The sequence below is a fragment of the Carassius auratus genome, chromosome 37 (genome assembly GCF_003368295.1).
Source record: "Carassius auratus strain Wakin chromosome 37, ASM336829v1, whole genome shotgun sequence".
In the NCBI taxonomy this organism is placed as follows: Eukaryota; Metazoa; Chordata; class Actinopteri; order Cypriniformes; family Cyprinidae; genus Carassius; species Carassius auratus.
Window position 1 is genome coordinate 2,816,984 of NC_039279.1, and position 15,819 is coordinate 2,832,802.

The window sequence follows — 15,819 nt, forward strand, 5'->3', positions numbered from 1 at the left end:
TCTGCGCAAAGGATCATGGGAGCCTGAAGTGTCCGTCAGTTGTACCCTTCGAAATCCTTCATCCAGTAGTGCCCTCTGAAGTGGCCAGTTTCAAGCTCTTCAGTGTGTAATGACCCTTCAGTATGGGTCATGATTGTTTTCACTCTGAAGTGCCCTTGGTTTGGAACACACTCCAACACTCGCGTTATAATCAGTGAAGCTGTCTACACTGTGTGATGATTATGAATGCATCTCTGATGCTTACTATGAATCCACGCACATCTGCACTTTATTGTTTATGAGGAGAGAATTAGTTTTGAAGCTTAAAGTTTGAATGTTTTGAAGGGAATACAGTCTGCCATAAAAATAGATAAGATAGATTTATATTGTCAGATGATAGATAGCATGTTTAAAGCATGAATTAGAACACAGCCAGAATGTTTTAACACATTTAGCATGTTTATAAAATGATTTGCATGTTAGCATGTCGTTAACATGTTTGTAGCAAGTTTAGCATTTGACTTATCAGTCAATAAATGGAAAACAAAGTAACTGGCATAATTTTTTTGAAAAAGTACTCAGATATTTTCTTGTAAATGAAAAATGCGCTACTTTACTAGTAACTTGAAAAACGTAATCTGATGATGTAACTTGTGTTACGTGTAATGTGTTACTCCCAGCACTGCACACATCCTTTACTCTGTTTATTACATGTAAGTGTGAACTCATTAAATACTGTTGTGTTTTCATCCATACAGTCAAAGTCAACACGGTCCAAAGTTATTCAGTTTCCAGTTTTTCCACAATATCTTCTTTAGTGTTTTTTGGGTGAACTATCCATTTAAAAGTACACATAAAAGCCGGATTCTTCCACGTCTGCTGTATCAGCAGTGTTTAATCTAGTCTCGTTAGTGTCACAGATCATAATGATGGCAGGAAGTTGAATCTGGACGGATCTGAGCAGGTGTCAGTGATTCAAACACTAAAGACTCTGTGTGTTCCTCTGTCACGGGTCAGGCGTGTTCAGAGCGAGCGTCCCACGTGAAGGACTCGTCCTGCAGAACCTGGGCCAGTCTCTGATTGAACGGAGAGTAGAACAGTGAGAGCAGCTCTCGTGTGTCCGCACGCATCGGCCCGAGGTCTCTGTCGGACGCACGTCTGGTGTTTGACGCGGGACGCTTGCTGATCTGTCTCTGTTTCTGATCAGACAGCGCTCCTGCAAGAGTTGATCCACACAGATCACAGTCAGACACATCTCCAACACTCTTCAAATAAAGCAATGCATTCTGTGTTTTCAGAAATAACTGTAAAGTTAAAATGCATTCTAATATTTTGTCATGTGTTTAAATGCATCATACGTTCCAAAGGTGTAACAATGAATATATGAGTATATATATAATATATATATATATATAAGTACCATAACTGTGGTGATAATTATTCATGAGATCATATGATGAATTATAAAGTGCATTACAAGGAGCAATTAATGCATTAAAACTACTTTCATAATGCATTATATATAAAGTGTTACCAAGATCATATTTGATTCACATGTATTGTCTCTTTAGTTATTTTCTAAATACACATGACATATTGTGATCTGCATGTTCTACATAACAACACTACTCAGATCATGATGATGATGATGATGATGATGGGGCTCTGGCGCCCCCTGCTGCTCACAGCATGAACATGAACAGGACTGGACTGGTCATCAGGACTGACCTAAGCGCAGGAAGTGAAAGATCCTGCTCATGCTGAGCTCCGGGTTTAAAGCGTGATCCTCCAAACGCAAAACTAAGAGCTGATCACGGCTGAACACTGACAGCCAGTCCAGAAGAAACACCACATACAGGCCCACCTGCAGACGCACCTGCACACACACACACACACACACACACACAGTGAAAATGTGACATAATCAACCAATCAGAACAGAGCTGGTGTCTCCAGTGGTGTCAGAAAGTCAAAGTATTTGTGTTTATTGTTCATCTTTATTGTTGTTTTTATTTATGTTTCCAACCTGTAATATATGTAAATGAAGAGATCGGTGGCCCTGCTGAACACAGAGGTCAGAGGTCACTCACGCTCATGGCGTTGTTCAGTGTGTTGTTGTACACACACGCTCTGAGCCCAGCGTCGCGCAGACAGTCCTCGAACATCCACAGAGACTCACACACCTTCTGATGGAAGTCCAGCGCTGATTTATCACTCGTGCCGAAGTACAAATAATCTGAATACAGCCTGAAGAGAAACACCACACACGCACACACACACACACACACACGCGCACACGCACACACACACACATGCTGTCACTAGATCAGCACTGAATGTCTAGATATATTTTAGTTTAGTTATTTTAGTACTTAAAAATGTTGACCAGATGAAGTAAATATTAAGGTTTTTATATTTTTTACGTAAATGTTCTGTGGTTTGAGTTAGGGTTAAGGGCGTGTGGTGACCTCTGACCTCTCCACGGGGTCTCTGAGGATGGCGATGAATCGTGCGTCCGGCTGCAGCGCGTGAATGAAGTCCTGGACGAGTGCCGGAGGCTCCGCCCCTCTGCTGTTGCCATGGAGATACAGCCAGGCGTTGTTGTCCCACATAGTGGAAGCGCTGGCCTCACCTGTCAATCAAACACACACACACACACACACACATTTAACATGGAAATGAAGCCATGCTTTAATGATGCTATTCAGAGAGGATGATGAGTTTTTTCCATCTAGGACCGAACTTTTCCTTCAGAACAGTGTGTACACGCTCCAAACACACTGTATTACACTGTGTATTAATCGTTAGTATTAAAACACTAGATGCAACCACTGCATGTTATTCATTTTTTAAGTAACTGATTAAATGACTGATAAATTAAGAGTCAGCCCAGACATGAATATTTACATCTAATTACTGTAGAGTGTGTTATTCTGTGAAGCGCAGGCGTGAGGACGGTACCAGTGATGATGTTGCTGCTGGAGTTTCCCAGAAGGCTTTGCTGTATCTGAAGGGTCACCGGGTCAAACAGGTCCAGATAATGGTCCAGCGGGAAACGTGTGTGAGGACGTCCACCATATTGAAAGACTCCTGCACACACACACACACACATCCAGCACATTTATGAGCATCAACAGGACAACATACAACACACTCAAGCAGACACCAAGACAAAGAACGCTGAGCACTGGACAGTTATATATACTTTACCCACAATGCATCTTGTTGATACAGTGTCAGTATACAGACATTTATAAATCTGTGTCAATGTTAGATTGGATCTGGAAATATTTTCTAGACCTGGTATAAATATCTCTTTTCATAATTATAAATTAATTGCATTATGGGAGTGAATTACTCTCAGGGCGACTTTATCTGTGTGTTTCAGTTCAGACGCTTCTTGTTTTCACTGGTTTAGACCCAGTTCTGGTCTGTTTCTTTAGTGTAATGACAGTGAGATGACGCGTGAGACACACAGGAAGCGCACCGAGCCTCTTCCTGCTCCACCAGTGTGGCTCTTTGGGCTGTGTGAGCCGGACGTCCGGGTGAAGCCTCAGGCGCTCGTACAGGTCCGTCGTGCCACACTTGGGCTGGCCGATGATGTAGAAGTAGGGCAGACAGCGCAGCCGCTGCAGTTTCCCCTCATGCCGTGTTACCAGCTGTCTGAAGGAGACGCTCAGCTGCTCAAAGATGTGCTGTATGGGTCTGAAGGAGCGTCCGAACAGGTTTGACCCGTACGGATCCACGCTCACGTCTCCACGCAGCTCCTGGAACCAGCAGGGGTTCTTAACGTCCGGCAGAAAGCGCTTCGGAGCCACAGAGAACATCTGCAGACACAGAAGAGACGTCACTCCGACTCAGAAACACATAATACACTCGTCAAAACAGATTCTATTGTTGTGCATGAGGAGAGAATTCAAGAGAGAGCAGAATTCAGTCAACGCTCTCTCAACAACACTCCGGTGTTTCAGCGATGACTCATCTGAACCCCTCTGATTGGCCAGTTATTCACTTTTTGAATTTCACATAAAAAAAATCTAGTGTTTAATCATGTCTAAATATTTATTCAAATGCAAATCTTAACAATAAGTAAGCAGGTCTGACCTGCAATAGCATTTAGAGAAACTCGACTAACAGATATATGTCTATTAATTAAAGAGAGTTTACAAATAAAAATACATTTTTTCCGACCACATAAAAACTCTAATTTGCCTCTTTGCATTGGAATTTAAATCCTTTTCCGCATATTAACCTTAAATACTACACTAATCATAATAGAAATATTAGAAATATTCCATAATCTATAAAAACACTTCCTCCAGTGAAAAAGTGTCCAGATCAAGCAGTGTTTAAACAGCTCTAAACTAATACGTGTCTGGATTTTGATGTGAGAGACTTCTTCACTGGAGGAAGTGTTATTATAGATTATAGACTCTATGTATTTGAGTTAAAATCATCTTAATGCTGTCTGTAGCTGGAGACGCTGAACTCACATGTTCCTCGAGGATGATCAGCTCGCTGACGGCAGGAACACGTCTGGCTCTGAACTTCACTTTTGCTGAGATGCTCTGCACCACGTCTCTGAGGGCGTCTTCACTCAGGTCCTCCTCCATCAGATATGGATCGAAGAGCAGAGTCTTCCTCTTGCAGGACAGCATGTAAGACGCCGTGATGAAGACGAGGAGGAGGATGAAGCCGCAGACTTTCGAGCACCAGATGCATGATGCAGACCTGCGCTGTGTTTCATGATCAACCTTCTGCACACACATTAATAAACATCATCACATCTAACACAGTGTGTTCTGACATAATAAAAGCTTGAGGGTTTAACTCTTACAAGTGAGGAAACTCAAATATAACTACTACAATTTCACTATAAAAAGAAATGCATTAACTTATTATGAAATATCTATTTTTATGAGCATGTGTTTACCTTCAGGTGGACAGCGCTGGACTCAAACTCACTGATCATGACAGAAACAGAACCTCGAGATCTGGAACACGTCACAGGAACTGAACTGAGAACCACAGAGACTCCGTCAGTGACACCAGACTGATACTCCACAGAAGAACAGAAGCACAGTAAAGCAGTTTAATAAACCATACACAACCAGATTCACCATCATGATATCAGAAACAGATCCTGTACGAGTCCCTCACTCCAGACAGAGACGCTTCACGCACACACACGCACACACACACACACACACACACACACACTACTGACACACACACTACCGACACACACACACACACACACACACACTCACACACACACACACACACACACTACTGACACACACACACACACACTCACACACACACACACACAGACACACACACACACACACACACACACACACAGCTGTTATTATGATGACTAACTGATAATCAGATGATTCAGACTGCAGTAACAGAATAACAACACTACAGATGAAGATCACATTATGGGCTGCAAAAGCATTTCGTCTTGACTCTGTAGAAGAGATCAACATTATACATCTGTATCTGGCTGCTCTGAATGTCTGTTTACATGGAAATCCAACAGGAAATGACCAGAGATTTCAACAGGAACAGGAAGTGATGCGGATCCCAGAGTGAATTCAGTTCTACTGTACACAGCTGAAACAGACGTGAAGAGCTCATGAACTATTGATGAGGGTTAAACGGCTCTCGTCACTGCTGATGGTTTATTCAGCAGCCGCAGTGAAGATGATGATGATGATGAAGCTCATACTAACAAACACAGACAGAAAACATCGACCCAAGCGTCTGTGATGAAGCGACGATTCACACCGAACTCAACACCATTCATCTGAAGATTCACAGGATTCAGATTCACGTCTTCATCACAGCAGCACAGATATCAGCCAGAGATACTGAAGCACAGAAGAGTCGAACACGACCAGATCTCACGGCATTGACTTTCCTGCTCTTCTGCACGAGGCGCACGAAGTGTAAAGATGGTAAATCATGGTAAGAAGGAGTTTCATCACAGCTGGTACAGAATCAATCAGAAAAGAGCAGTAAAAGAGAAGAAAAGACACCAGACCATGAATCAGGATTTCACCCTTCGCTCCGCTGGACTCAACAGAGACTCTGCATGTGTTATTAAAGCAGCGTATGAACCGCAGACACATACCATCAGACTGACGTCCTCTAGAAAACATGCAACCCTGATGATCTGACATTTCCAGAACAGCTTTAGTCTCGAAATGAAAGGTGCTTTACAAAGAAATGAAGTATTAAATGACAAACATCTGCTCTGCTTCGGATCTAACTGGTGAGTATGGTTTTAAAACCCTACACAGCACAGAGACAGACCTACTGAAAGTTTGTAATGATCTGCTTCTTGCCTCTGACTCGGGTGACCATAACATCTCGATCTCTCGTGTGGAGCATTGTGTCCGCATTAAGGTTATGTGTTGGATTGGTTTCGATCATATTTGTCTGGTAGAAGCTTTTTTGTTTGCCTTCTGCGTGTTCTGTGTGTTTCTCACGTGGGGTCCCCCAGGGCTCCATTCTGGGGCCTATTCTATTTTCTTTATATATACTTCCACTAGGATTCATTTTCAGGAAGGGTTATATTTAGTTTCACTGTTATGCAGATGATACATAATTATATCTGCCATTGAAACAAAAACATCCAAATTCTACAGTGACCCTTTTGTGTTGCCTTGAGGAAATGAAAGCCTGGATGGCAGTAATTTTTTTTTAATTGAATGAGGATAAGACGGAAGTTATATTGTTCACTCCAGAGGGTGCTTTTGACATTTGACAGATTCAGCCTCAGAAATCTTCAATAGTTCTTTAACAATTTAGCACAAGGACAAGAAACATACTGTGTTTTAATTTTCTTCAAATGTAGAAGAGAACACACAATGTAGACGGTCCCTGGCGGTCCAAGCGTTTTCTACTTTTTTCAGATTAGTCATTAGTTATATACTCATCCACTGAGAATTTATAGACTTTTTTTTACCCAAACGTCAAACGTAGCAAACAACTTTATATATATGACTAAGAACAGACAGAAATCACTCAGAAATAAAGCCCTGGAGTCACTAAACACTGCATCACTTCACAGGGAAGAAGCAGCACATGCTTATTGGTTGACCATATATTCATTTAGTATTTTGTGATGATTTAAATAAATTCAAGATGATTTCAAGAAGTTAAACTTTATGATTTGATCGGATCGAACTCGGATTTCAAATGAACAAATAACAGATTAATTTCTGCTGATAAACCGCTGATTTACTGTATTTCACATCAACTTCAGGCACAGAATCAACACCAGCTCACGTATCCTTCAATCAATCAATAAATCAATCAGTCGATCGATCGATCCATCACTCACCGTCATAATCCGAAGATAGAGAAACTTTCCTCCTCGGAGACGATCAGCTGTGCGCGTCCCCGCTGCCGCGCGCTCATCGCTCAACTCTCAGAGGGGGCGGGGCCACAGCGCACGACTATAATAACGGCACGTGAACCAGAATAAATCTTTCTGTCATTTTATATCAGTAAATGTAACCTTCACACAGTACAATTTACTAACCTTACCATTAAATGCTTAGACACAACAATGTGCAAAATTATGGACACGGCATGGACTTATTAGAAAAACTGATGATGTTGTATAACACAGAAGTGATTTATCAAATCAGACTTAATATAACACGACTAAAATACCACTCACCTCCTTCCTTATGAACACTGATCAGTCTGTTTATATCTCTATCCTAACGATTATATCATAAATCACATTATAAAACACACCAGCCTCTGAGATCAGCAGAATCAGGAAGTTTCAGTGTGATATATCTCCCAGATTTTGCTATAAGTTTGATTTCATCATATAATAATGCTGTTAATAGTGTTCCTCGTCTGTTTGATTACATCTCTTCCATATACACATAAACTGACAGTCACCACTGATAAACTACTACTAGATATATTGACAAAAACTTAATTTTCTGTAAAGCTGTTTTGCAACCATTTAAATTAATTTAATCTTGAATTTAAGTAAAATCAGACACGATTTCTTAACAGAAGTAGATATCTGCACCAATCAGCCATGATTTACATCCAAGTTTGTGTAAAGATGATGGACTCTGAGGCTGGAACACAACTAATGCAGTGGAAATACTGTCCACACACAGATTCACCGTGAACTTTAATTCAGATGATTTCAGAACCAGAACAGAGAATAAACTCTAGATTCTGTGTGACAAAAGAGACGGGTAGAATGTCATGTGACCTTTGACCTTCTGTTAGACAAGCCTTCACTTCTGAAATGATGACACGGATCAGTTTTCACACTCCTTTACAGTTTACAGACGTGCTGTATGTTGTGAGATTGATTAATCGTACTCTCTGTGTTTGATATAATGAAGCAGAACCTCGAGGTCCAGAATGTTCCAGTGCATCCGCCAGAAACTGAGCTCATTTTACTTCCTCTACTCAGTCACATGATTTCCTGTTCAGAGACAAACATCCTGTGGCTACAGTGGGTTCACATTCTGATGGAAACACAGCTACAGAAGCAGCTAAACTATCTGTTACATCAAAACACACTCAGTTACAGGAATAAACCTGCAGAACATCAAATATATCGATCAATCAATCCTTGCTTCATGAGTAATCAGCAGCTGTGTGCTAGTTCAGCATGACTCCCAGTGTTTACAGATCTCCGGGATCTTCTCAGATCCAGATCCTGATCCGGTTTCTCCTTCAGAGACAGTTATTCAGAAGAAATCTGGAACAAATCTTGAAAAGGTTTTGTGATCTAGTCTGGATCTGCATCAAACCTTCAGCATGTGCTGATGCTCTAAACCTTGTGGAAGGGTTGGGATTCCTTTGATCCAGAAAAACTCCTGATCCCGGAAGGACACAACATATATCATGCGGTGTATGCAGACATTTACATTTTGCATCTGATTTGTTTAACTGTTGCACAGACAGAAGCAGGACATCGGTTTAATCTTTCAGTAAAAAAGGGCCCCAAGAAAATAACCCCCCAAACATGGTCAATATCAACCAAAATTATATTTAATTTCAGCCGTCATGACTGTATTTAATTATAGATTACACCATCAGAGAGGAATCAGTCTAACACAGCATCTAACAATGCTTGTATTTATTTATTTCTGATTTAAAGAAAGTGAAATTAATGTGTTATATTGTTTCTGTCTCTTCAGATACACATTAAAATAAGCCCGTTCTGTTCTAGCTGTAGTTATTTAGTGTTTGATGTGTAGTGCTGTAATCCGGATTTATTCATCTGCCGCAGTGTGAAACTGGATCAGGATCTGAAGTGAAGTGGATTACCTGCTCCTGGATAGTTAGTAAAGCTTCCTGAAATCTGCTGTGGTTGAGATCAGACCCTACAGATTCATTCACTATCACTCGATTATTCACACGACACAGAAACAGAATAAAGATCTTCATTTACTCCTCGACGCCGAGTCGCAGCTCTTTTCAAATCAAACTGAAGAACACAAAACATCTCAGAATTCAGCAGATCCACAGAACTTACTGATGTTTGTGCTGTTGATTTCCCTCCAAAATGATGTCACTTCCTGGAGGATGATGCTTTGGTTTGATGTGGACAGAAACCATTTTAAATCAATGATAAATAATGAAAATGTGCTGCATAACCAAAAACACCTCAAACTCATTAAATCAGACGTAAACCAAACACAGAGTCTCTCAGCTGACTGAAGGTTTATTTAAGAACAGAAATAAAACCTTGTGTGATGTGTGAACACACACTTCATCCGTTCCACAGCAAACACAAACACTCTTCGCTCCTACACACACACTCTTTCTGACATGCTGTTTTCACAAAGTTTCATTCCTCATTAATATCAAGCATCGTTAATTATAATCATTAATAAGTGCAGCAGAACGTGACACTGAATAATTCAGTTTGACTGCGGTTAAAGTGCACTCTTCTTTCGTCACTGGAAGAAAAACTTCTCTTCAAGTTTTTAAACATGTTTGAAACACTGTGACAGTGACCTTCGTTCATCTTCCTCTGGAGGAAAGAAACTGTAAACGTCACAGCGTTGGCCTTCAGAAACCTTTATGACACTTCATCAGAACTAAAACAGACCTTCATCCAGAGAGAAACTACTATTCCAGAATCTCAAGCTCAGCTGAGAATGATAAAGACTAAACAAGCGTAACTCTGAAAGCACTAAAAGTCTCCATGAGCGTCGAGCGGATCTTAACAGCTCATGAGAAATACACCAGAACAACACAAACAGGCTAAAATCTGAAGAATTAGAGGTGAACACCACCCCGATGATGAAGATGAAGAGGATTCCAGTGGTTTAGAAGGACAGGATGGTCCTGCTGATGATGTCCACACACTCTCTGACCTCATCCTCCTTTATAATGAGGGGCGGGGCTAGCCTGATGATGTCACCGTGAGTGGGCTTGGCCAACAGACCGTTGTCACGGAGACGAAGACACACCCTCCAGGCGTCATAGTCTGTGTGAGATCAGAGGATTAGAAACGGATTATCACACACACACACACACACACACACCAGATCACACACCTGCACAGAAACACAGATCTCCATTATAAACATACGATGATCACAGTGACCTGCTCAAACAACATCGTGGACTGAATCTCTCACAGCTGATGTTTTTAGTCGCTCATGTTCCTCAGATCATCAGCGCTCGTCCTTCACATCAAACATCACTCTGTTTAACCGGACGAGCGACTCGAAGTGTTCAGCTGCTGCCCAGCCCTTACTACACTTAAAGGAACACTACACTATTTCTGAAAACAGGCTCATTTTCCAGCTCCACTACGCAGCGCCTGAGAACAACATCCCTGCGTCTGCTGAACTCATGCTACGGCAGGAGAGCTCCTCCATTATTACACCAGACTGAGAGGATAGTTTCTAGCAATATCAGCCGAGAAAATCACAACTTTGAATTTTCTGTCGGTCTTAGAACACAATGTTACTACAGAAGAGGCAAGTTTTAAATTGTTAAAATATAGAAACTCTTTGGTCATTTTTGAGCAAGATGCTAATGGTCTAATGAGATTCAATGATCTATGCTAAGCTAAGCTAAAAGTGCTACCGCTAGACACAGAGATCGGTGAATGGATTTGAAATCTCTAGGGGAAAAAGAGTGCAGTGTTCCTTTAAGACTGCAGCCGTGGAGATGAACCTGAGGAAACACTGATGTGGATCTGAAGCTGTAGACTGGTCTGAATGCTGCTGGTTTTGAGGTGGTTCTGGTTCTGACCTTTGGTCTCTTTGATGATGATGGCGTTCAGGAGGCCTTTCCACGGACGCCGCTCACGATCTCCAGCGGAAGCTTCCTGAGCTCAGAGCGAAGAATCTGACCCATCAGATCCGCATTCTGAGCCAGACCCTCCTCCTCCAGAACCTGAGGAGAACCAGAGCGTGAGCACACACACACACAGAGACACGCACACACACACACACACACACTCACACACACCTCCAGAGCAGCGATGGCGACGCGGCAGGCCAGAGGGTTTCCTCCATACGTGGATCCGTGTTCTCCAGGTTTGATGGTCAGCATCACCTCATCATCACACAGAACAGCAGAGACCTGACACACACAGATCATCAGCGAACGCACGTGTGTGTGTGTGTGATAGAGTGTGTGTGTGTGTGTGTGTGACTCACCGGATACACTCCTCCTGACAGAGCTTTACCCAGAATCACCAGATCTGGTCTCACCGCCTCGTGGTCCACAGCCAGACGCCGTCCAGTGCGGGCCAGACCGGTCTGCACCTCATCAGCAATGAACAGAACCTGACGCACACACACACACACACACACAGAATTTACTTTTTGAGAAAGTAAAAATGCACAAAGTTTCCTGTGAGGGTTAGGGTTAGGTGTAGGGTTGGTGAAGGGACATAGAATATACAGTTTCTACAGAATAAAAACCATTACACCTATGGGATAAACACACTTTACACAAAAACAAACATGTGTGTGTGTGTGTGTGTGAGAGAGAGAGAGAGAGAGAGAGAGAGAGAGAGAGAGAGAGAGAGAGAGAGAGTGTGTGTGTGTTTGCTCACATTATGTTTGGTACATAACTCCCGGACTTTGGTGAGGTAACCAGGGTCAGGAACGATCACACCTGCTTCTCCCTGGATCGGCTCCACCATGAACGCAGCCACGTTTGGATCCTGAAGTGCTTTCTGCGCACACACACACACACACACACACACACACACACACACACACACACACACACACACACAGATGATCGGGAGGAAACTAGTTGAGCTGGTTACAGGATTATTTCAACAGAAAATAACAGCCGAGTCATTAACTACTCCGCCTCGTGTCGGTCCACACCCAGAAGACTTTTGTTCATCTTCAGAACACAAATGAAGATATGTTTGATGACAGAACACTGTCAGATTTCCTTCCTAACTAACACTTTGATTTTCATTTTCATTTTGGGCTGAACTAAGCATTTCAGAAACAGGTTCATATTTATTATTATTATATCACAATTATAATTTTCATACAGTGCTACTATACTAACAAAGATCATTGATGACTTACTGAATATCTTATTTATGGTTATTACTATTAGTAAATAAAAGAAGAAGCACTGTTACTACTGTAATATTTCTGTTACTGTATTTTGCGTTGGGACAGTGCTAATGTTTAGTCTTTATTTCTTGTGCGAGGCGCTGCAGACGGAGCTCATGAACACAGATCTGAACACAGTACCTGGAGCGCAGTGATGTCGTTGTACGGGATCAGCTCGAAGCCGGGCATGAAGGGTCCAAACCCCTCGAAGCTGCTGGGGTCCGTCGAGCTGGAGATGGCAGCCATCGTGCGACCCCAGAAATTCCCCGCTGCGGGAGACGAGCAGACGAGAGACTTCTGAATGATATCAAACTCCTGTAAATAAACCTCATCGTTCCTGACGGTGAGCTGCTGTCTTACCTGCAAACACGATCTTCGCCTCATATTTCGGGACGCCCTTGACCGTGTACGCCCACTTACGGGCCAGTTTACAGGCCGTCTCTCCGCCCTCCACACCTTCAACACACAAGAGCAGCATCAGAGCACTGTTCTGACCGTCGGGTCAGTCGTGTGCGGTGTGCTGACCGCTGTACCTGTGTTCATGGGCAGCACTTTATCGTATCCGAACAGGCGTGTGATGTACTGCTCGTAGACGCCCAGCACGTCGTTGTAGAAGGCTCTGGAGGTGAGCGTGAGCCGCGAGGCCTGTGCGGTCAGCGCCGCGATGATCTTGGGGTGACAGTGACCCTGGTTCACAGCGCTGTACGCACTCAGGAAGTCAAAGTACCTGCGGCCCTCCACGTCCCACACGTGAACCCCTGCAACACACACACACACACCGAGTCTTTACACAAGTGTGAGGAAACAAGTCAAATCTCATATATTCTCATAATTCTGACCTTCCTCTGAATTCTGAGTTTATATCTTGTAATTCAGAATCATGCATGGCCTACCTTCTCCTCGCTCCAGGGCCACGGGCAGCGGGTGATAGTTGTGAGCGCCGTATCGATCCTCTCGAGCGTAAACCTCTTCTGGTGTCAGCTGACGCTCTGCTGGTTTGGCTCTGGACGCCGCGGAGGACGTGCGTGTCCCAGAATGCACTGCACGGCTCAGGACGGGCGGCACGCCTCTCATCAGACTCTTCATGCTGTTCATGACTGTTCACACGACAAACATCATTTAGACTTCACTCGCATCTTTAGTTCAAATACTCTGAAGACTTCTCACAGATTTAGTTTGTTGCATGACTGCACCTTCCTGTAGGTTTACATGCTTAACACATACTTGTTTACAAGCTGCTTTGTTTACAGGGTTACCGGGGTAACGGCAGCTGCTATGAAATAATGATTTAATAAAATGTATTATTATTGTTATTATAACTTAAGAACTGTGCAATATATTTCTGTCATAATTTGTTCAAGTTAGACCGATATTGTATTAGATGAATAAATATGTATATGTATGTGTGTGTGTACGTGTAAAGACCTCTAACTAGCTTGCTCTATTCTTTTTATTTATTATATTAGTTAAAATCCCATGCTACGTGTACTGTGTTAACCTAACTGAGACTTGTTATAGCACTTATATATCATTGCTCTTTTTGTTGTTTTTGATCGCTTCCACTGTCTTCATCTGTAAGTCGCTTTGGATAAAAGCATCTGCTAAATGAATAAATGTAAATGTAAATAAAACTGTAGGATTTCATCAAAGAAATAACATTTACTAAAAGATTTACAAAATGGATTCAATTTCTGGATTCAAGTTTCTGATGTTTTATGAATAATTCATGAAGTGACATCACTCTATTAGTTATCAACGCTGTTCATATGGAGACACTTTTTACCATCTAATTTAATCCCTTATGAGGAAAATCACTTTTAATCATCTGCTTCCAATATTATTGAAGTAAAACGATTGTGAATCAGCAATGCTGAAAAATGTGACAGTATTTTTCTTGATGATGACTGTATAAATGCATAACTATATAATAATGAACACAGATGAAGAGAGCTGTGCTCGGGATCACCAGCTCATGAAAGAAACTGATGAACAGACAGAAACCAGCAGACCGGCCTGTGTTTCTCATTCAGACGCTCACAATGAGCCGCAGAGCTCATCCTCATCATCCTCATCATCTTCATCATCCTCATCCTCATCCTGACAGATCACAGACACCTGCTGATATCAGATCAGTCTCACAGCCATCAATTATTACACCGGTTCCTTAGAATCTTTCCACTAACAGTCACTTATTTATAGAGACACATGATCACATGACACATCAAATTTAGCCTAAAGCAGTGATTGGCTAAAAACTCACTGCCCTCGACACGCCCACTGCATGACCTGCCAAGGGTTAAATAAAGACTCACTCTCTCTCTCTCACACACAGTCACACACACACACACACACACACACACACACACACACACTCACTCACTCACAGTCTCACAGACACACACACAGACACATACATACACACACACACACACACAGACATAAACGCACGCACACACACACAGACACACACATTTTTTTATGAATACAGTTATACAGCAGTCAAGAGAATTTACCAATAAAGTAACAATTTAAATACATGAAAATAATATTAACATGACGTTGGTGAATATCGCTGAATAAACTCCCAGCGAATCCTTCATGAATCTGCATCTTCACCTTCATCTGTCTAACCCTCATCATCTTCCTCACTGCTGCGCCTCATTAACATACTCGTGTTTATGAATATTCATCAGCCCTCACTGCATTATTAATAACCGCGCGGTGTCTCTGTCTGACCCGTATGTCTGTCTGTCTGCGGGTTTATATATGTGTGTGTGTGTGTGTGTGTGTGTGTGTGTTGTGTTTTACCTGCTGCGGGTCCGCGCGGATCGGTTCTGCTCCTCCCGCGTGTCTCGCACTGCCTCGTCTAGACGGATTATCAAGTGCACGCATACACGTCACGCTACGTCATGACGCAACCGGCTTCAGCGCTGTGAATGGTAATCACTTTCAGCATCAACGTGAAACATCCTAATACTGTATTGGTTTTATTGCGACTGTAATTGATTAATCTGAAGTGACTGAGTGTGGGAACAGACTGAAAGTGTGATGCAACACTAGTCATTCGTCTCCCCTGATAAAATTTTGGCCAGATATTGTCTAAAATTAGTAATCATTTATTCATTTGGCAGACAGTAAAGCAATTTACAGTGCTTGAAACATACATTTTCAATGCTAATTCAAATGTAGTTTGGGCAGAGTTATGAATTGAAATATTATTATTAGTAGT

At 42.2% G+C, this 15,819-nt stretch overlaps 1 protein-coding gene and 1 pseudogene across 1 annotated transcript; both read right to left on the minus strand.

Moving 5' to 3' along the window:
* Positions 1-417: 417 nt before the first annotated feature.
* LOC113055905 (carbohydrate sulfotransferase 15-like) lies at positions 418-7,415 on the minus strand. Its single transcript, XM_026222289.1, has 9 exons — positions 7,337-7,415; positions 4,913-4,997; positions 4,473-4,736; positions 3,467-3,806; positions 2,941-3,069; positions 2,455-2,611; positions 2,070-2,226; positions 1,708-1,855; positions 418-1,195 (listed from the first exon to the last, which is right to left on the minus strand). Exons 2-9 carry the CDS (start codon positions 4,949-4,951, stop codon positions 993-995), a joined length of 1,437 nt encoding a protein of 478 aa, XP_026078074.1. The 5' UTR covers positions 4,952-4,997; positions 7,337-7,415; the 3' UTR covers positions 418-992.
* A 2,271-nt stretch (positions 7,416-9,686) lies between these two features.
* Positions 9,687-15,591, minus strand: LOC113055906 (ornithine aminotransferase, mitochondrial-like; annotated as a pseudogene).
* Between the last annotated feature and the right edge of the window lie 228 nt (positions 15,592-15,819).